This window comes from Takifugu rubripes, chromosome 15 (genome assembly GCF_901000725.2).
Source record: "Takifugu rubripes chromosome 15, fTakRub1.2, whole genome shotgun sequence".
NCBI classification, from domain to species: Eukaryota; Metazoa; Chordata; class Actinopteri; order Tetraodontiformes; family Tetraodontidae; genus Takifugu; species Takifugu rubripes.
In genome coordinates this window covers 12,221,188-12,243,874 of record NC_042299.1, presented here as the reverse complement: position 1 = coordinate 12,243,874, position 22,687 = coordinate 12,221,188, and the positions used below count along the sequence as shown (strand labels likewise).

The window sequence follows — 22,687 nt, the reverse complement described above, 5'->3', positions numbered from 1 at the left end:
TTATTGCTCACGGTGAGACGTAGGGAGATCATTTTGACACCTTCAAGCAGATCATTTCTAACAGTTAGAATAACTGATAACGGGATTATAATAACCCCTCACAAACTAAAGCAGTCCCAGATGATAAAATAAAGAAATGTCTTCTGAAGACTAAAGGTGTCGTTGTCGGGGCTGAGTGCGGTGACCCCCCCTCCGCTCCACCCACTCTCAGAACTTGGGGCTGTTCCAGCAGCTGACGCTAGGAGCTGTCCGCGGTGCTGAAGCTGCCTCCATGTGCCGACTCGCTCACAGACGGAATCCGCCGCCTGAGCGTCCAAATCAAAACGGGACCTCCGCGTTTCCCTCCGCTCTCCTCCGCCGCCTCGTCCTCTGAGATTCACAGCAACAGTTCAGCAGCAAACCTTTAGTGCGTTTTTCTGATTTCCAAAGCTGTAGTCTGGCTTTTTTCTTTATCCCCCCCCCGACCCTGGAAGTATTCTTTCCGCCCGCTGCGTAACGCACGGACGTGTTTCTGTAGAGACGGAAAGAGCGACCGCGACTTTAACAGACATGTGCGAGAGACGGCTGAAGAAGATCTTTGCGGTTTTGTTTCTGGCTGCCGCCGTGGCTCACACGCACGGTCAAGGTAAGAACTTGGAATTTACGCGCCCTTTGTGGTAATTATTCCGCGCTCTGCCCCTTTGTAAAACTATCCACGGCGAGGCTCAGAAATGAGACGTCAGATCTACAAGTGTCTTTAGTTGAAGCGCGACTGCTCCTCATTTATTTGATATAACGCACGCTCTTAGTTTGCTTAAGCTCTTATTAATGTTTGCGTTTTTATTGTGCTGTTAATATCGCTTTGAAAAATGTACTGCAGGGGCACTTTTAATTATTTTCAATGAAGTTTTGAACAAATCCCCGAGAGCCACGCATCCAAATTAAAAGCAGCAGACAAAGGGAAATCAGCTTCCAGATGGCTCCACGCTGCACTCGGAGCACAACAATTTGTTCTGTACTCACGCAGTTTTGGTAAAATATACAATCATCCGCTTGTTATATAACAGCTCCCTGTCAATCACAGAACCTCTGCAGGTATGTCACTCACTTTCCCCTTTCAGGGTTCCATGCCGTTAGCCCGCACGGAGAGCAAAACTTAATCAGGCGATGGCAAACTCAGCACAGTTCTGTACCATATTCCAGCGAGGAGAATGATATTTAGGGTTTTTTTTTTATGAGATGCAAATAAACACTGAGGGATGACTTGTTTGGGCACCAGGGTCTGTGTGACAGACGGTGCTCTGTAATCAGACTCTAATCCGCAGGAATTGCTGAAGATTATTGCCCAAGCTGTTTGACACAGTTGAGTGCTTGTGGAAGGATTCATGCACAGGGGCTTTGTCCTAATTATTTCTCTATTGTGCATTTGCCCTCTCTTTATCATTAGAGTTCTGCCAGTCTGTCTGTGTTTCGAACTGCCTGCGAAGCTCTTCTTTGTCAGGCAACTGGACAAATAGTCAACATGAGTCACCTCCAGCACAGTGACTTAGAGTTAGCTGTGGGGCGTGGGTAGTGACTTGTCAACAGGGCGGAAAAAAAGAACATAAACACGGAGAAATAAGCAGTGAGCCATGTATTTTAATGAACAGCATCATGCAGATACAAATGCCAAATGGTAACACAGTCCTTAGATAAATGCCACTGAACTGGATGTTATTCCTACATCCAGCTTTGATGAAAGCTCATTTGCGTTTCCTGTTTAGGAGGTAAACACATTTATGGAGGTGGAGCGATGGCTAAACAATGCAATTATTTCGAAAATGGCTTCACAACCCGTCTGCTGCTTCAATCCTTGCATCACAGTCGGTAAAATACACGACACAATTGCGGACCGGAGCCTGTCACAATCTTTGGTGCTATCAACAAATTACCTAATAACCGTCTAGAAAGTTCTTTGTTACTTCAAGACCAAGTGCTGGACAGATGATGGGAAATGAACCTCTCCGTGCAGAAATGCACTCAGTGGCGGAATGCCGTACAGCTAAATGCACAACCAGCGACTCGCTGAGTGTTTTCACACGCACTCATGCGCAGACCGCTGGTTTTAGAGCAAAATAAAATTTAACAGCTTCCATTAGTGAATTCTGTGCCGCTTGCACTGCCAGCAAACGTTCACATCTTAATCAATTCTTTCCAAGGTGAAGCGTTTCAGGTTTTAATCCTCGGGGCCCTGATGGTTTGTCACCGTGAGATGGTTTTGAAGACATTGCATCATTATTTCATCTTATTTCCCATCCATCCATCCATCCATCCATCCATCCATCCATCCATCCATCCATCCATCCATCCATCCACCCACCCACCCACCCACCCACCCATCCATCCATCCATCCATCCATCCATCCATCCATCCATCCATCCATCCATCCATCCATCCATCCACCCACCCACCCACCCACCCACCCATCCATCCATCCATCCATCCATCCATCCATCCATCCATCCATCCATCCATCCATCATCAACCCTACTCTTTAGTCATCTGCCTTTAGAAATGAACTTCCTCCATGTGGTTCAACCCTCGTTGTCGACCAGACATCCATTATAGTGTCATCATAACTTCCCATTTTAAAATGTGCAACTACACAGAATTTGGAATGGACGGCCTTGAGAGATAAATGTGTTACTTTGTCCTGTAGTTCCTGTCTGCTTTCACTCGCTCATGTAACAGTGGTCTGTCACCCATGTTGAAATAAATGGGTCAAGCAAATAACATCTTCTCTGATACGAAACATAATTCAAATAAAAGCAGGCTATTATTGTGAGGAGGCGCAGGTTGCAACCAGCATTTCCAGGATTTCCAACGAGCGAAGTGGCCACATGGCTTCAATTATCCTAAATTGCTATGGGACAACATTCAAGGGTCTGTAATGAACATTAATTTTGACACACAACCTGAAGGCAACATCTGGAACTTGTCTTAAGACATATGAATCAAGTTCACACGCTGGAGTGAAACATGTTATCAGATCCGATGGCTCTCCCTTTTTACTCCGCTAGTTTTATGACCAAAAATGCACCAAACACATTTCAGGCCTCCTCGTTGCTGCACGCAAGTCTTAAAATTCAACACATTGTCCTCGCCTCATTCTTTACAGAGTGGCTGAATAATAATAAAAAAAAATGGTAAATCTAATTAAACTCTGACAGATACTTAATAGCGAATCAGGAACGCGTTTAGCAGAGAGGGGGTTCTTTTTCAGCTGGCCCGGCTGCAGCACTTGAAGTTTTACACCATTTTAATGATGCACAGCTGAGCCAATTTTCTTTACGCTCAGACATTATCTGCAACTGTTAACAATGATCTGTAATGATCTGGAAGCTGGGGAAAGGCATATTTTATGTACCCTAAAGCTCGTTAAATGAGTTATGAGCTTCTCCTGGATGACAGAGCTATTGCTGACAGGGCTGTGTTGCTTTCAATTGTGCACATTGTGAATTCTGTCAGTCATTATGACAGCAGAACAAAAAACCTATTAGTCACATCTCTTATTGGATCCGGACACTGTCAATAGCAGAAACATCAGAATATTTGGGGATTTAGATTTTAGTGAAAGACTCGTTCTGGGGAAAATGGAGAAAAGATCGTTGAGTTTAAGAAGAGGATGAAACAGAATGAAATGCTGATTCGAGGTGGTTGTAGAGGGATGCTTCACCAAACAATGATTCCTGAACAGCACATCACCTGTTGTCATGGTGGAACTCAATATCGTTTCAGAAAAAGCCCCAAATCCCTCTCAATCAATCAAATATTTAGGTACAGTCTATCACTACTTTAGTGCTCAACTCTTGACCCTTGCTCATCTTCACAAAAATCACCCGTATCATGTAAATAATAGTGTTAATTTCAGACAGATTGACGCCTTCAGTGGTGGGCTCATATAGGAAAAATATCCTATAATTTCAGGGGAGGTAGAAATCACTCAACACCTGTTTGTTGGATTGCGAGTGATTAACTTCATCAAAGGCTATTCAGCATCCGTGGGCTGTCATAATTAGTTTAACTTTCCCAAGGCCTGTCAATGGTAAATGAGAGTCATTATACCAGAATGCCCCTCTTCAAGGCTTGGCACCCGCCTGCCTGCCTCATCGCCTCCCTGCGCCTGCCTCGCTCTCTTTCACTGCCTCCTAGGTGGAGCTCACAGCTTGGCTGAATGCGACTCATTTTCAACTCTTCATGTGCAAATGCCGCTCTCACCCAGCGAGAGTGTTCTGTGCATTCTAATTTGAGTCATCGCCTCATATATTCTCTTCCTGACAAGCCCGCGTGGCTTTATTTGTGAAGAGTAAAGCATATTCTGACACGAGTGTTTTTGGGATGTCATCGCTGCTGTGCTTGGTGTGGCTCTCCAACAGCTGGGTGTTGCCTATAGGAAATGAAACCTGGCACTCATTGAATCAAAGTCTGTTCTTTGGCTAAATCTGCAGCTCAGAAATCACATTCTGATGCGACGTAAAGAAAAGGCTTCGAGTAACGGTATGTTTTGTCCAAAGAAAAAAAAACAGCTTCTCTTTGTGTTGCTATACTCTGCTTTTTTGACATTTTGCATGGCAGTAATAAATGATTTTGCATTAAACAACCAATACGGCACACAAACGAATTAATGCTACATAGATATACATTTAAATAGGATATCCTTTTGACATGTTTTATATTTACTGTCTAACAATAATTAATTACTTCTCAAAATAAAAAAAACACATTAAAATATGGATTTGTAGTAGTGGAAATGCAACAATTCAACTTGGAATTTCAAGAAATCATAGAAAATTCTTTCATTGTGCATTTATTGACTGAGCAGTGGAGAAAAATATATTTTAGAAAAAACACAGAAAAAAAAGCTTTTACTTGTAAATCAAAGTTCATTCAGCTGAACCAGAGATGTATAATAAACCCGATCCGACAGTCTGAAAAAGAAATATTCCCCCACTTTGTTGTAACAGTTGATTTGAAATTCTCTTAAAAATATTTGCTTTACCAAATTCAGTGGAAGAACAAGGTGTTAACAGAAAACACTCAGTTCACCACAATAAAGAATGTAAAACTACAATAAGTGGAGAGTAGGAAGAAAGTGAGGCTTTTCCGTCCTGTTTGTTTAATCACTTTGCCAGTTTGGATAGACCTGAAGTGTGTTAATGCCTTTAGATAATGATGTGAGAAGTCTCCAGCAGCTAATTATTTTCTGAGAGGTTTAAAATTACAGCTTTCAATGAAATTGTCCCAGTTTATCTTCAGTGAAGGAACGAAATTACCTCTCGATTTCCAGGGGGCACCCTGTTAAATTTCTTCCTCTGCAGCATATGACTTAGAAAAGACTTCAAACAAAGACACCAAAGTGAAAATAAAATTGTTATTACACACACTGGACTCAATCAAACGTTAGAGTACTCGTTGGAACCCCTCCCCATTAACACATTGCTAGATCTTCTACGTGTTTTTCCTTTTGCATCTTATTGAACTCTTGAAACAGGGATTAGCTGTTACCTGGCTAACCTTCCCCCGGCCTTTCCACACCGTCCCTGCTCTACCTGGCTGTGCAGGCACCTTTCTAACCAGGACTGGCGTGTACTGCGGCTGAAGTCGGGATGGCCCTCTGAAGCGATTAGGCCTGGGACAGCACCGGCTCTCTTCCCTTCTTCTCCACGCCACATTCCATCTAGAAAGCATTTCATCTGTGGCCGCACAAAGGCTTATGTGGGGTTGGAGAGAGCCGCGTGAAGAGCAGCAAGGTAATAGGCTGTGTAATGTGTTTGGAGGAGTAGTTTTAGCATTCACAGTTAGCGCTGACCCCTGGCAGCCTGAGCCACCTTTGCAGTAATTTCCTCTGAAAAGATGTAATTGAATTCATCAGGATGAGTAAACATATTAAAAGTAGCAGAGGAAGATAAGAATGTTGCGGATAGATGGAGGAAGGGGATAGTGGCTCCACCGGTAATTGAAAGCAGTCAAAGGCAAACATCAAGAAAGGGCCCAGATGCTGCATTTATTGTGCAGCTAGATTATTGGCGTCACACTCTGCTGCCCCCTCTGTGTGCGCTTTCATTCCCAAAAGGTCGCGTGAAGCGCTGCACACGACGAGCCGACCACCAGTTGACCAAAAACTTTTGGATCCTCAGTGAAGCCTAAATAAGGCTTCACGTATCACAGACATCCGCCCGTTTCTAAGAATTCAGCTCAGGTTTTTAATACACAAAGGAACGCTGAGATGTGGCAAGGAGTGTCGTCTTCTGCCCTAAGATGTATTGATGGCCTCCTGCAAGACCCTTTGTATATTTTAAAGGTCCTTACATCGACCCCGTCAAAATACATTGTCGGGCAGAGAGAGAGAGAGAGACAGAGAGAGAGAGAGAGGCGGGTGGTCAGGCCATTGTCTGTCAGTTATAATGCGGCCCTCTGCCTCCGCTTCTCTCCCCGTGATGGAGAGTTGGCTCATTGTGGCCGTTCTCATCTGTCAAAGCCTTGAGCTGCCTTTCAAAAGAACAGTTCCCCTTAAGAATGGATTACTTATGCCAAGGAACACCCGGAGCTCTGTCAGATCATTCCATTGATTTAGCTGGACCGGAATCTTCGTTTCTGTCACTCTTTTATAAAAGCGGAATGAAATTTGTGAGGAGAACTTCCTGTTTGCTGTAGAGGCAGCCAGACGACTGCGTTCACCAAAGCTCCTCAGACAGGAAGTATTCTTTAAGATGGCCCCTGATGCTACAGACACTTCCGTTCACATTCATGGAATATCCTATTTGTCATTAGTTCGTTATAAATAATTGGCGCTATAAAAACAAGGCGGACGTGATGGACAGCTGGACTCATGATTAGGCGCCTGACTGGTGATGGGCTTTACTATCTGTATTTCCAGTCCTCCTCTGCCACAGCTTTAGTTTGCCTCTGAGTTGTCCAACAGTTTTTGGATCCCAACAGTGCCTGGTAGTTTAAATCAGACTACACAGCATTTTAATACACTTATCTGTAATTATTATTCTTCAGATCCTATTCGTTTATTTAAAAAAAACGCTTCTTGACCACAGTTTGTGTGTGTGTGCGTGCCTGCGTGCGCGTGTGTGTTTCAAAGGATTAAATCTGATTTAGGGGCAAACAGACAGACTGAAGCGGATGATCCTCGCTAAAGACTGTTTTCACTTGCACAGTATGTAGACAGACCTCTTCAGAAAAGAGAATTAGAGGTAAGAGACGTCACACCACTAAAGTGTTACGATGACGTTTCACAATGATTTGGAGAAACGTATTACTCTGATAGAATAATATCAGCAAGCAATTAAAAGAGAATCATATCAAAACTCACGAAGAAATTAAAAAGAAAATCCCTTTTGTGTGCAAACTCTTCAATCTAACTCAGGAGAACAGGTGTTATAGCTATATTCTGCACTAATTTGCAGATTGCATTCCCAGTGTACTCCTCAGGGATGGAACATTTAATCTTTTTGGCTGCTTCGCAGGTTAAGAGATTTACTTGAAAAACAGATGAAACAGCACTAGTTTGATTTAGGTTAAATACAGATTAAAGTTCGAGTCTTAACCAAACTGAAGGCACTATTTGACGTTCCTCTTTAAACACGACGCACTGAAATGACGAGAGAAATGATGAAACCATCCACGATTAAGAGCAAAGACAAGTGAAAAACGCTAATGTAATATTCCTCAGCAAAAGTGAAACGACACGCTGTCAATCCAATGAAAGCAATTTCTCAGGCGGAGGCCGAGGGACAGAATTTAGCGAGAGCTTGTTAAAGTTGACGATCGAAACTAGGAGGAGGTCATGAAGTCTGCAGAACCACAGGTGTTCTGACACTGACAGGAGGGAGAGGACGTCTCCCAGGGGGGAGAGGACGTGTCGACTCAGCACCGCCTTTACATCCAGGATGAGAAAAATTACAAGAGGATTCCCCTTCTGGCAGGGAGCGCTGAAAATGGAAAGCTGCCTCGCTGCTGCAAATATGGCAGAGTGATCATGACTGTTATCAGAAGCACCCGGGATTTGAGGAGAAAATTGGCTTCATTAATGATGTCCTTCACTTCAATAGAGCTTTAACTGAAACAAGCTGGTAAATGCGCTTTGATGGTCGTCAAACACTTGATGGAGAAAGAGGAACTTTTTGTCAATCTCTGTTTAAAAGCAAACATGGAAACGTAGCACATTAATCCAGATTACCCAGTTTGCATGATTAGCTTGATTAAGATTTTGAGGATCGACTGCTCTAAACAGCATGTTATCCCTCTAGATGGGAAATTTGAGTCGCAGTTGTCGGCACGTTGAACATACACCATCAACACCAAGCTAATTAGTTGGAAATTTCTCTGAGAAAATGGCAAATTGCTGTCAAGTTCATTTTTTAAAATGTTGATATCCGGACACCATACAACATCTATATCGTCGTTTTGTCCAAACAACATTAATAACGAAGGAGTTTTAATCACGATTATTCAGATTTCTTCCAAAGTGGTCTGTAATTAATTACATTAAAAATGAAAATGTTAAAAAACTGCAGATAAACTAAGAGCTGGAGGTTTAGTGTCACATTTTCCCTGGGAAATAATATCAGTATGAATGAATTATTTAGGAAATGGACTCAAATGGTAGCAGAAATGATTTTAGCAACCCAGACTTGCAAGCTCTGTCCCTGAGGAAGCAGTTTTGGACATTATAGACTGAGACCTGACTTATCTGTCATGCGGCTTTATATCTACATTCTACATAAACTTGATGCCTCCTGTTTATTCTGGCTGCTCCCCCCTCCCTTTTTATTCCATTTTGTTTTGACACCTTGAGGGGATATTGGGCTGTTACCTGCTTTTCGTGTGTTGCAGTCAATTTCCAGCTTACAGTTTTGGCACGAGTTCCCCAGAGACTGAGAATCAGGAATAGGCACAGACTCAACCAGAGAAACTCAAGTATTGGTGATACTTGTATCCAAGCAACAGCTAATCACATCATTGATAAGAAGCTGACTGAAGGCTTTTTTGGCCTTCATTAACTTTGAGGCAAAGTGTTTTATTCAACAAGCTGAAAACCTTCGATTTTTTTTTTTACCTTTTCACTGCGCTGCACTCTGAATGGAATATATAAAGGGACACATTCATTAGATATTTATTTAAAACCATACAAATATATTTCAATAAAAATGAAACGCCAATTACCATTCACCTATGTATTTTATAGCTGTTACTTCAAGGTAACATGAGCTTAGCTAAAGAATTTACCAATCATTTATCCTTTTTTTCAGACAAACTCTACCACCTTAATATTTGCTGCTTATTGTTCACCATCTTTTGTCAGATTGGGAGGTGCCCACACTGTTGTTGTGTGTTCTGTGTGTGTGTGTGTGTGTGTGTGTTATATCCCTGGGACAATGGGAGTGAAATTGTACTAGTAATGTGTGAGGACAGCTGTTACAATAATGACTGTCATCCTTTCTTATGTGGCTACAAAAGATGACAGTGATTTCTTTGGTTTAGTCCCCCCCCACGTGAAATTTGAAGTAAGACAAAGGCACGTGCACACAGCAGAGAGCAGATTAGCACTTTCTGAGCTGTGAGTATTTATCTGTCGGTTCCGTGGCAGGAATTGTCTTGGCTTGATGGAGGTTTCAGGCTATAAACAATTTCATGAAATGAGTGAAATGGGGAACATTATTATTATTTATATTATGGAAAATATTTGATACACTAAAACAGCCCAGAAGATTTAACTGGACTCAAAGACCTGCCATGAAAATGTTAATATTCACCTCTGCTTTGGTTTGGAGCATATTAATGGATTCTGACCACCTAAGTGTCATGTTATTTCATGCCTGACTGTGCGGTGCTGAGAAAAATGGTCAGCAAATAGCCTGTGAATGTCAACGGCCATTTCTGCTTAAAGCTGACACGCTGGTGTACGTCTGAACCATGCCTGTCAAAGTAGTTCCATCCAGTAAGTAAACAAATCAGGGTTTAAGCAAACCTGGGAATGAAAAAAAAATCTCATCATAAAAGTGCACCACTTGGCTCCAGTACAATTACCTTCTGTAAATGAAGTGGAGTCGCTCCTGTGAGTCGCTTACCCACCGTGCGGGGGCTCTGCACATGCGATGTGTCAACAAAGCAGCACGGGCCTCCGTCTGGAAGGTGTGTGTCTGTTTACCTTGGTTGTGGTGTGGACTGATGAGGTGTCTCAGGTTGACACGGGGCCATATTGTGAATAAATGAGGTATTACTGTGTGTGTGTGTGTGTGTGTGGGGGGGGGGGTTAATGGGGGGGGTGGGGTTGCTATAGCTGTTTTCACTGAAGGGCCACTGGGGTGTTCAGAGGGGCATCTACACATGCCATACAGATCACCATCTCTAACACAGCCATACTTGTTAAATGAAAAACACAAAATCTAAATTAACGCCATCATTTCTAATATATCACTGTTTTCCTGATGTCATTTAATCCTGAAAAAGTATAGAAATTTCAATCCTGGGTTACTGATGTGTTTAGAACCTTTAAAATTAAAATCTGCATAAAGAAAAATGAATTTACAGGGATAGATGCCTCATATTCCTCATTTATATTGGAAATAAAGAGTCCAACCAGAGAGCAAAATATTTTAAGAGACCCTCAAGAGGAAAATATCGTGTTGTTTCCATAGCGATACCAGTGAGGTTCGTCATGTTGAGATTAATACTAGAGAAGGGTTGAGCAAGGAAATATATCGCATAACTGAAAGTATTACAAATATTTCAATTACTAGTACTATTATCAGTAATACTACAATTACTGCTACTGTAGTGCCCGTACAAATAATTATAACAATAATGGTGAACATTTATATGGAAAAAAAAGAGACTACACAATGATAGAACATAATACAGTGAAGGTTATCACACACACACACACACACACACACACACACACACACACACACACACACACACACACACACACACACACACACAGGGAGAGAGAGAGCTCTGCCCCATTACACAAATGGATCTTGAAAGGCACTTCAGTGTGTTTGCTCTTTGTCTTGGGCCGTTTGAGGATTTGGTGAGCTTGAAGACAAACCCTTCCTTGATCTGAAAGCTCAGAATCAGGAAGAAAATAGATCAAAGCCTCCTCCTCCTCCTCCACTTTGCAATGCTTCCGTTAGATGCACTGTGCAAAGTAAGGGAGAATAAACAAGGAATGTTGAGTGCAGGGTTTGTGTGGATGATATGTACTGTAAAGCAAACGGTTGGGTGATGCACTGGTTGCAAGGAGATGCAAATCTTTCCAACTTGTGACACCATCAGCCACCAAGATGAAATAAATCATGACGTGAGACCCCACCTATTGTGACTTGAGGTAAGAATAGCATGTGGTTTCTCTTCTGTTACCATACCGAAATTATACTTAGTTCCTCAAAGGATTAATCACGGTCTTCAATTTAGCACTATAAAAGGAGACCAAAAAAGAGAGGCCATCAACTGTATGCTGAAAAACTCTTGGCAAAGATTAAAATTACATTCAGGAATAGATTAAGGACCCTTGCAGGGTCTTGGCTGCATTCTGCTCCCGGTGAATGATTAAGAAGAAAGCTGTCCTTCTGGCCTTTATTTGAAACACTTCCTGCAAGGGGAGCTTTTTAAATTAATTATGTTTGCCTAATGAATAATTAAGCCAATGGAAAGATAAATTGGCGTTACACGGCAAGTCGGACCATTGTGGGTGTAGGAGGAACTGCTGCTCTGGCTGCCTGGTTGATTTCACACTGGGAGTGTGAAATAAGAATTAGCAAACAATTTGCCTTCCGTTCTACCCTCAAATGAAACATCAGAGCTGATTTTATCGTGATAAGTGTCGAAAGTGCACGGAGTCGTGTTAACTGCCCTGGAAGGCTGGTTGCCTATGAGCTCCTGTCAGTGAAGGTTTGAATTCATTATTGATCTGCAGTTAGCTTGAAAGTGGATAACAGACGCTTTTGTCCCCAATTGTATTGTCACGTCAACAGAGAGGCTGGCTTGTTTAATGGCCGTTTTGGATGATGAAAGCAGCTGTTAATGGCGTCTCATCTTTGGGAATGAGCGAGAAGAGCAAGGAGCCAAGACTTTTCATCGTGAGTCGTGCAATTTGTTGGAGAGAAATCAGCCAAAGAAGCCAGCGCTACATTTAAGTGACTGCGTACAGTGGAAAAAGTGACGCCCTCCTTCATTCTTTTTTTAAATTCTTGCCTTTTATGTTTAACCTCCACTTCAATCTTTTGAAAAGAGGGAGTTGCCGTTTGTTTCAAAACGCTTGTAAGATTCAAGAACAGGAAGGTCAAATTAAACTTTAAAAAAAAAATTATAAGAAGAGTTCTGAGACTTTGTTTTAGTTTTTTAGAAGTCAAGACAAACCTGATGAAGGAGGATGTGAAGACAGGGATGTGTCAAACATGGAGGAGAGAGTGTGATGACATGAACACCTAAGAATATTCTTCAGTGATCAGTTCGGTTGAATAAACAACTCTGGATTTACTGATGGCAGAAAGTGTCTGAGTTTCTTAAAATGTTCATTTTGTCACAGCTGCATGGGTTGGTTCAAAAGTCCGGACACTTTTGAGAGGTTCAAACCGTTTCACACCAATTTTTGCGAGTTTATATTTATTAGTGGGTTCAGAGGTAAATTACATTTGGTACCTGGTAGATTTGGGCTGCGATTTTCCTATATGGCATCTTTGCCTTTCAAAGATGAAGTGACAGGCTGAAAAGAAAAAGATAGATTACTTGGCTGAGCTGTTGTTTTTGTTCAATTCAAGCATGCATGTTTGTGTGTTCTTAATAATATACACACCTATTGGTGGAACGTTTTAACGGGACAAACACTGCTGACAGTTTCAATTTTGCTGGCCTCTGTGATTTATTGGCTCTATGAGTTAGTAATAGAAACAAAGACACACACCCACACGCAAACATGCACACACTCCTTTATCTCTTTATACACCCCTACTTTGTTCCTCCATAGTTAAAAAGACTTGCCAAGAAATCATTGCTTCAGCCGTGAAAGGGCAAATCCTCTTCAGCCAATTAAATACTTCTGAGCACATGGTGCTGACTATTCCAAACTAATTAATAGACATGTCATGAATAAAAACACTTTGATTATGAAAAGAGGTTGCCCCGCGCCTCCTTTTAGGCTTGCCATTAGTATGAGGACACATGTGGTGGGTGGCTGGAGAGTTGGTACCAGCATCCTCAGACAGCCGCAGATGCCCTCTCTTGATTAAAATTTTCACCCCATGTTTTATTCAAGGCTGGCTGCATGGATCCGGTGGCACAGTCTCTGATTAGCTGTACCTGCACCGGTAGGAGAGCCTCGGCCAGCAGGACAAGGAGAGCAAGGCTGATTCAAAGAGCGGGATACAGACGTGTGACAATAGAGTGCTCACTGCAGCACTAGCCAGTCAAAGTGACGTATAGCGCCTATATTTCTGTTTTCTGTAAGGCTGAGCATGAGCTGGTACACTGTGGCAGCACATTTATGATGTATCTATAGCAGGGAGGCATTTTACACTGTTCTTCATGTAAATATGTTTCATTTGAAACGTGTTTTTATTATATTTATGCTGCATTATTGTGAGCCAAAACAATATTTGAGTATTTGCATTTGTGATTTTATTGGCCCCTTAAATGATGTATCAACCAAATGTATATCAACCAAACCTCTTGCATTTAATAAATATGCAAACAATTAAGATTTTATTTAATCAAAATCAATTTTGATTAGCTACACAATTAAAATGTCACCACCAACCAAATATTATCTTGTTCTCCACTTTGTAAATATTAATTTTACAATGGTAACTAATTTTTTGGGACAAAATAGGCCTTCAGTGAGGTCTAGACCTCCCACAGGTGACAGCTCTGATGAGATATGACTATGCACAGTCAGGAAAAGATAGTGCCGACGGCGCGCTGTTAGTGGCCCAATTGCTCCAGTGGCACCAGAGCAACAGACGAAATGCACCCGATCTCCAGGCAGTTGTGGTTGGCTGTGTGGTGCCTTATGGTTTTCACTATCAACATGTGGTCCTCAGCCCAGCTGACTCTTTCCTGAAGGAAGCCGAACCCCCTGCAGGAGCCATCTGTATCCCCGACAAGACTATCCATCATCCTCACTGCAGCACTCAATTTAAGCTTCTTCTGCAGACAGCTTCAGGCAACTGTGATCCGCTTTACATGTGCGTGTCTGTAATGAGAGCCCTTGAAACCTGCTCAGTGGCTCCGGGAGTCAGCCTCAAGGTCTAAAGGGAATCAATGAGTCTATCCTTGGGGGCGATCGCAGGCCAGATTGCCTGAGTTGACTCCTTGTGGTTTGCAATACAGAGTAACATACTGACTAAAGTTCCAGGTCAGTGGATCTTCAGAGTGATGTTAAAATGGGGTTATTGGCTCCTTTATATGTTTCAGATGAAGACCTGCGTGTTTAGATGAAAATTAATCTTAGCTTTTTTTTTTACACACTGACGTATTCATTGAATCTAAAATGGCTGAACGGTCTGGTTTCAGTCTTTGTCCATCATAGAAAAAGGTGCACAATACACGACCTTCATCCAGGCGTCAATCAGGTTTGTGGCTTATTGTTAGTCTATTTCTTCTCTGTGGGTTTTTATCTGCGCATTGTCTTTAGAATTCAATTCAGGAAGAGAAAAAACATATGTCAAGCCTGAAAATACACTTTGTCTCTGTGGGGCGGTGAGTACCACCAATAGAACAGGTCAAAATATCCATTAGTTAATGAATAATATGGTATCATATTGGAAGTCAATAGCACCACATTTACACCACTAATGGAATTTGTTGTGGATTTTTCACGAGTTTAGATTTTACTCCATCATGTATGCAATATTATATTCATTTTACGTCCTTGGAGCTATATTTGTGTGGAAAGTTGGATTATGCAGTCGTGTTCACTCATGCTTGAGGGCTCGTCTGATGCAACCACAGGGAAGTGCTTCTAATTAATTTCCCCAAACAAACCAAGAAACCTAGTAACAAGCATGCCTCCATGTCCTTAGGCTACTATTGTCTCATTGCTAGGAAACAAACAAGTCTACGTCAAACTACAACCACTTCTTTGTGCAGACAAGAAAGCCTCACAATATTTCAGAGAGGAATCTCATGCCAGGAGTTGAATAATATTATCCTTCTTGAACTATTACGGAGAATGTGCGAGGCTGTATCTCTGGTGAACATATATCCACGTGATAAGCAATAGATCACCACAGGCCACTACTACTGGCACTGGAACATAGTTGTAAGTCCCCTATGATAAAATAGACTAGCTTCAGAAATTGAGATGTAAATTTGTAGATTTTCTTTACCAAAACAAAGCGAGTCTGTATTTTTTACTTCACTGCTTGTAGCGTGCTGTGGAGGCGCCAACGCAATGGGCTTTTCTAGTCACCGCATGTGATCGTTATGAAATCCCGTAACGGATCAGACGATGTGATTTGATCACATTACCTTTTACGAGCACGGGTTTGCTCTATTCAAACTCTATTACCCTTTCTTGGTCTGTCCAGCAGTTTCAGAATCCATTTTGTTTGAGTAAATTCAAGCTGCACAGTGACAGAGCTCCTGGAGGGGTTTTTAAACAGAGAAGAAGGATCTTCTTGGCAGGAGGTGAAATGTCACAGCCCACTGCACTGGCCAGATGAGCCTGTGTTACACACCGACTTGGCAGCTCAGGACACGATAGTTGCAGCTTATCATATGTAAGCCTGGGAAGGAGGCCAGCTGGAATTCTTACATTTTGTGTTGCCATGTAACATCCACGTCTCGGCATTACAGAATCTGATTCTTCATGCCGGTGTGCTGAGCTCTCACACAGTTTCTCGATAATCTCACGGGTTGGTCGGCAGCACACCTCAATCCCTCTCCCGCCGATTCCCAATTCCGCACGAGGCTTATTGTGATGTTTGCTGAACCTCACACAAAAAGCCGCAGAGGGCTTCAAGATCTCTTTGTCCGTGTTGCTCATCATTGTAACAACAGGTGAGCTAACACCGAGGAAGACCACTTACAGGAAGACAGAGGTGATTCAACCCTGAAAATGCGGGCGAGTACACCAGCCATCTCGGCACCAAATACATCTGATTTTACCTGTAAACATAAACTCCTATGCTTTGCAGCGCTAGCAGCACCTCCAGTGTGACCTTATTTTTAGAGTTGTGAACGTCTGATGCGAATTGCATCCATTTTAAAGGAAACACCGGCTGTGTGGGTGCAAAAACTTCACCTGCATTATTCTCCTTTCATCATCCCTCAACTTGGTTTTCTAGTTCGCTACAGCAGCGGCACTGCGTACAGTAGGATGTTCAACCACAGGATGCTTTGAAAACCATTGTTAGATACCTCTCAATTCATTTAGTTGCCAAGATTTGCAAGTTGATATATTTTGTTTCTATTCTTATAGGCAGACAAGCCTCATGAGGCACTCTGACTTTCATTTCAATCACATGAGAATGTATCCTGGAGTTTTTCCAGTAATGATGCCCATTCTCTCAATCACGGCTGAGAGCAGGATTCCTTCTAGACAAACAGAAATAGTTGGTTGGTTTATCTGCAGTGTTCTGGATCAGAGGGTTATACTGCTGGATCTGTCCTTGCAGCATTAATCATGAGGGTTGTGCCTCAGCCCATCCTTCTCTTTGTAAAGACGACATTACGCAATTCTGCATAGTGCTTCCAACTCACATAATTGGTATAAAATCATAATATCCCATTGCTTGCAGACCCTTTTGAATATGAATGTCAATGCAAAGTCATCAGCATCTTATTAAAAAATAACTTTCTTCTGGCAGACTCTTCATTTTAATATCAGCGTCCTGATTGTACTGAGTGAATTAAGTCAGGAAGAGTGTAATTTGTTCGGAATTTCTAAAATGACTTCACACGCTCTCACCTAATGGATGCATGTGTGTCTGAACATGGAAACGTGGGTGCGCACTTGAGCATGTGGCCAAAAGACTGTCGCTAATAACAAAAATCACATTACTGCAGATAAACATATGGAGATTGCAGGCTGTGAAATTGACTTTGGGCTGTGAAATTAAAGGCAATGCCCAGTGAGGTTGTTGAGGGGGGGTAATGTACAGCCTGCGAATATACCCCAATTCAATTAAATGCCCTTCTTCTTTGGCAAGGCTGATTCAGTGTGACTTTGCGATCCCGGGCTCAATCCTAGCGAGATGTTTGATTTATTTGTTCATTAGATATCGTCTCTGCAGACTTGGACCTCTCATCAATCCCGGATCACAGCTCAACAAGCTCAATCAGCTGACGGAAGATTTCGTTACCAAAGGGGAAATAAGAGAGAGAGCGAAAAATACACAGGCCACGCTTCATATCTATCGATGAGCCAGTCCTCTGCCAACATTCTCAAATGAACCGAATCCCACCAAAAGTGGATTAAATATTAAATAGTTTGGTGTGTGTGAGGATAGAGAGCAGGCTAGTAAAATGCCAGGAGGATTAAGTCCGAGCGGAGGGCACAGCTCCAGTGGCGTTCTGTCCTAGAAATGCTGTTTCCCAATAATAGAAATGTCAGTGAGGTGAAAGCGGATGGAAGAGATGTCCTAAGTCCTAATCTACTGTAGAATTCATCATTACGGCCTCTCCACTCATCTTCCTTTAAGCTCAGCGGCTGAAGAAAAGCACATTTGATGGTAAATTAAAACCATCTTCCGTCGTATAAAACAAAGCTGCTTCAAAAATTGCAAATAAGTATGATGTAATTTTTTGAAATGAAATCAAATCCTCTTATAAAGGCCGTTCAAAGGCATTCTTGCAAAATGTAATAATCCATAGTCATGTCTTAATAGGCAATTTAATTTTCTGAAACAAACATTAAAACATCCTTTGCCTCGAGGAGGCTGTGGTAAACATATCTCTTTTTATACTTTATACTGTTTTATCTCTCCTTCAGCAATCACTTTGTCAGCACCAGTAATGCTTATAAATCCTACTGTGGAGATTAGTCTGTAAGACGTTCCGCTGCCGACAGTAATTAAAATTCTGCTGAATGGTTATGATTTCTGCCATCATCTCCCCCCAAAAACGATATCCCACCACCTCTGTGGGTCCTCTTGTCCCCAAAAAGTACATTTGGCATCACTGTCCCTGTTCCCTTTAAAAAATGTAGCTACAAAATCACAGCGTCTGCTAGCATAAAAGCAATTAAACAAAGAAAATTGAATATTATAAACTTCTTTTTATGTCTAATGTGATGTTAATGAATAAAACAATTTAAAGAATCTTTAATGAAGCACTGTCAATAGATCAAAGCACAAAACAACAAACACGAACAACTCTATATTTTCTTTGAGTGATGGGGACGTCTGACGCCATCTCTATAAACGATGACTTTGTCAGTCTGAGCTGCCTGCAATAAAAAATGTCTTTTAAAAAGAATATTACAGCCCAGAGCCTCACAATTGCAGTCAGTCAGATGGAATAAAGTGATTTTGCATCGTGTTGCCACATCAGCAGTATGCAAATATCTGCGCTGTCATGTAACAGTTGAAAAATAGTTGGATAATTTTGGCAACTTTACAGGAATCGTCCATTAACATTATTTAGTGCATTTTTACACACACACACACACACACACACACACACACACACGCACACACACACACACACACACACGCACACACACACACACACACATATTATTAAAAAAATCAACCACTGTTAAGGTTACTTATTGTTTGGAATCATTCTGGAATCCATAAATCAAATTGGAATCATTAAGTGACTTATTCATAAACTTTTAATTGGGGTTACTGCGGCAATAAGTGTTTATCGTGTTATAAGTGTTTATTTTGTTTTATTTTATTGATGTTTGCACATCGCAGAAGTAGCAGTAGCGTCTAGCGTGCTATTTTTGCCACTTCAATTACTGTGCCGTCATTAAAATGTGTAAGCTGTATGTGATGAAGGTCTCCTGTTGAATTTTTTTCCCTCTGTTTGATCTGTTTCATTTCTTTACCTGTCAACAGAACCACAAATTTAGAATCATCCTGTCACGCCAATGTCACTCCTCCGGAATCTGCTGCCAGTGGCCTTTGAGGACGCCGTTTGGCCCGTTTCACAGGCTGGAGATGACCACATCACACGATGTTTTCATTCTGTGCCAGCTCTGCCTGTGCTTGACTAGATTTCTGCACCATAACGTTGTCAGTAGATCCAGCACTCAGATGGATGTCTGCTGTATTCCCCATTGAGTTACATGCAAATTTTTGGCATTTTAAATCAAACTATGCCTCGCGACCTGATGCTGTTAATGGCTTTGGTGACCTTTTCTGAGCCGTAAATCTCTGCCTGTGCCAATCTCTTTGAGGTGGTAGGGTCGCTACTTGATCGGTTATCTCTTTACTATAGCAGCAACATGACCCAAACTCCGTGTCCTCTGCCATCACACAGAAGGAGATAGATGGTTTTATCTGCGAATGTAGCTGTTGCACTACACGTGCTGACACGCATTCCTGGCTGATAAGGGCAGCCGTCTACAGGCAACGTGGTAAGTCGAGGCTGATGGTGAATCCCTCTGGGCAGCACCGCATAACAGATCAAAAATAGGGCCCTAATCCCAATTTGTAATCCTTGTAAATTGATTTAATTAGTTGACAAGTCAACATTAAAAGCAGGAATCCTGAATGCAAGTAGACTGGTTAAAAAGGGGTTTGATTTTCACATGCATATAACATTTACATGTGCATTTATGTTTGAAAGTAAAGGTCATAAAACAAAAATGTTTGAGAAATGACACGAGAGTGCAAGAATGGATGTTCGCGCTTGTGCTTTCAGTCCAGAATATTTACGGTGACAAGGACGGATAGCCTCTGGGTCATTTCTTTTTTTACTTTATGTTTCTTAATATTCTTCTGCAGAGAATGAACCTGTGATGACAGAAAAAAAAAAGAAAAAAGAGAACCCAGTCTGTTTCGACAAGGATTTGCATAATGTGTCTTGAACAAAGGTTGCTGTCCCTTTTAACCTTGCAGCTGGCACAGCTTGCAGCGCTGACACGCTGACGTGCTGGACCACTTGCTTATTCACTGCCCTGCGGGAGCGGGTGGACAGGTAGCCTGAGCCGTGCGAGGGTGCCGGCTGGCTCCTCGAGCGATGCCAGTCGATGGTGTAACAGGCACTCTATCCTGAGTCTCTCTGTCAGCGGGGAAGTCGCAGGCTGCTCCGGCCGTCCGATGGGACTTCGCTGCCAAATCACATGCCATCACATAATACAACAGAATTAGTCAGTAAATTCTGGACTGCACTCCTCAAATAGGGAGAAAAGATGGTATTTAAAAGCCGGTTGCAGGTCCCCCCCTTGTCAAATAGGACAAATGTCGGACGAACAAATGGTAAAGCTCATTTCACAGTAGGCTGAGCTCATCAAACATTTAACAAAAGAACAATGTGTATCGCACGGTATCTGTTTCCAGTAATGCTGACTGTTTCCATGTGCTGCAAGGGCTGCCAAGATTTAAAGGATTAGACCGGGGTTGTATTTTCCGTGGCGCTACATCCCGCTTAACCTTGCCCTGCTGTGATGGCCGTTTCCCACAGATTAACTGGAAAATGTACACATTTAGCAGATTTACTATGGAGGGTTAGCATCGACTGTGTAGCTGCACTAGCAGGAAAATGCTGTTTGTCAGGACACAACTGATACACACAGCAGATAAATGTAATGCGCTGTGTCACATTTGAAAAATAAGCAAAATATGGACATAATCAGTGAAATTTAAAGAATAATCTAGAAGGAATTGTAATGAGTAGGGCTTCTAGAGATATTAAGAGGCAATAGAATAGAATGTTACACTATAAATATACAGTATATGAGTGAAAGGCTTTGTTGTAAAGGACAGAGACAATTTAGTCTTTGAGATAATGGATCTCAGCTGTTCGGATGACTCCCCTCTACCTCATGAACAAATGTACTATGTTTCACACAAAAGAACATTTCGCAACAACAGGCACTTTCAAAATCAAGCGCTGTAATTTCAACCTTGGCTTTCAGATGTTAATAACAAGCAATCTGCTGCCCGCTGTTGCACTGAGACTGTGAGAGGCACCGCTGAGTCACAGCGGCAGCATTTAAAATCCATTTTGAACTCAATTTGCAAGAAAACACATTTTTAAAAATGTATAGATGCAAATATCTAACTGGGTGTGTTTCTGATTAAATTATATATCCCAGTCCAGAGTGGAACATAATGATTGTGTTTTCTGAGCTGAGGTCAAGGAAGGAACATATGGTTAATATCTGTCTGGCGTGCAGAGGTCACTAACCCTGAGATTAAGAGACTTGCAAAACAGCTGCTGAATTGAGCTGTAAATACAGACCGCACAGGGAAAAAATCCAGTATCTGTAAATACAGGAGTGCTCCTGCGGTTGTTTTCATCTCCGGCAATCTTGTTTTTTTTAAACTGCACAACGAAATGTCCTCAAATAGTCTCCCCATATCTAGCACTTTCCATTTATGCCTGTTTCCAGACCTTCTCCTGTGCCGTGCGTTCACATATGTGGGTGGGTTGTGCGCTGTGGCTCAGCGATGATGAAGGATGACATTTGTGATAAAGGCACTGACCATAAACTGTCAAATCATAGCAGAAACTGCCTCCTGGCCCCTCCCTTAGTTACGCTCTCTACCCTCATGTCTGTGTAACCCCCCACCTCGAACACCCTGTGTGCGGCTACTGTGTTGGACGCACTTGGTCATTGTTCATTTTCATGGTGATAAAAGTGAGTCACGTTTTGGCCAAAGGCATTACACGCCAACGTTAGCCACCATTAAACATCTCCTCGCCTCTCTGTTGAGCGTTGCTGAACAAGAAATGTTTCTTCTACATGTTCCTAAACATGTCAGCAGAAAAAAAGCAAAAGAGTCAAAGTTTATTTGTATCATAAAAGCACAGGAGAGGAAGCAGAGGGGTGTCATAAACACTTGTAAAAGGTGAAATTAGATGGCAGCGGGTTACCTACTGTATGTCAGCAGCACAGTTTTGTTGCCTTTGTCTATTATTCGTTCTGCCACTTATCTCCCAATGACAAGTTGTCACTCTTCTAAAGTCTTTTGTCCTTCTAAAAAGTATTGAATTATTCACACTGCTCTGTATGACACCGCCGCTGTCATTTCGCATCACTTGGAAAAGAGATAACAAAGAAGTTTTTGGGTCACGTTTGTAAAAACCCGCCCGAGGTTACTGATCGGCCCTGATAAGACGGTTCGTTTTTATTTAGGACCATGAAAGTTTTAGTCTGCACATCTGTCTGAACTTTCTGGGTTTCATTTGAACTCGAGCCAGAGACATAAGGTATAAAACGCTACTTTGCCGGACACTTTGAGCTGCTAGCTGTTTGATCCACCATAATGTGCGATGTGGGTTTGAAGATGACATATCTGACAAAGCCCCACCGCGGCAGCCACGGCAGCTGGTTGAAAGTGGCTCTGCTGTGTGTTTTTGCTGAAGAGAACTAATATTTCCAGCACGCTCTAATCAAGAGCTGTTCATCTCATTGCCGCGGAGAAATGGAATAAACAAACAGGCGCAGATGCGAGCGTTAGCTTTGATGCGCGTCTCCTGTGAGCAAAAGCACAAAGGTTAGAGCTGGTGTGGGCGTCTGACCACCTGCTGGCT

General features: G+C 42.2%; 1 protein-coding gene across 1 annotated transcript in view; it reads left to right on the top strand.

The window, feature by feature from the left end:
* The first annotated feature begins 255 nt into the window (after nucleotides 1-255).
* Nucleotides 256-22,687, top strand: part of LOC101061967 (seizure protein 6 homolog) — a 55,578-nt gene continuing 33,146 nt past the window's right edge. Inside the window, exon 1 of the mRNA XM_029848878.1 lies at nucleotides 256-625. Within this exon, the coding sequence (XP_029704738.1) occupies nucleotides 550-625 (76 nt within the window). The 5' untranslated portion in view covers nucleotides 256-549. The remainder of the gene's footprint in view (nucleotides 626-22,687) is intronic.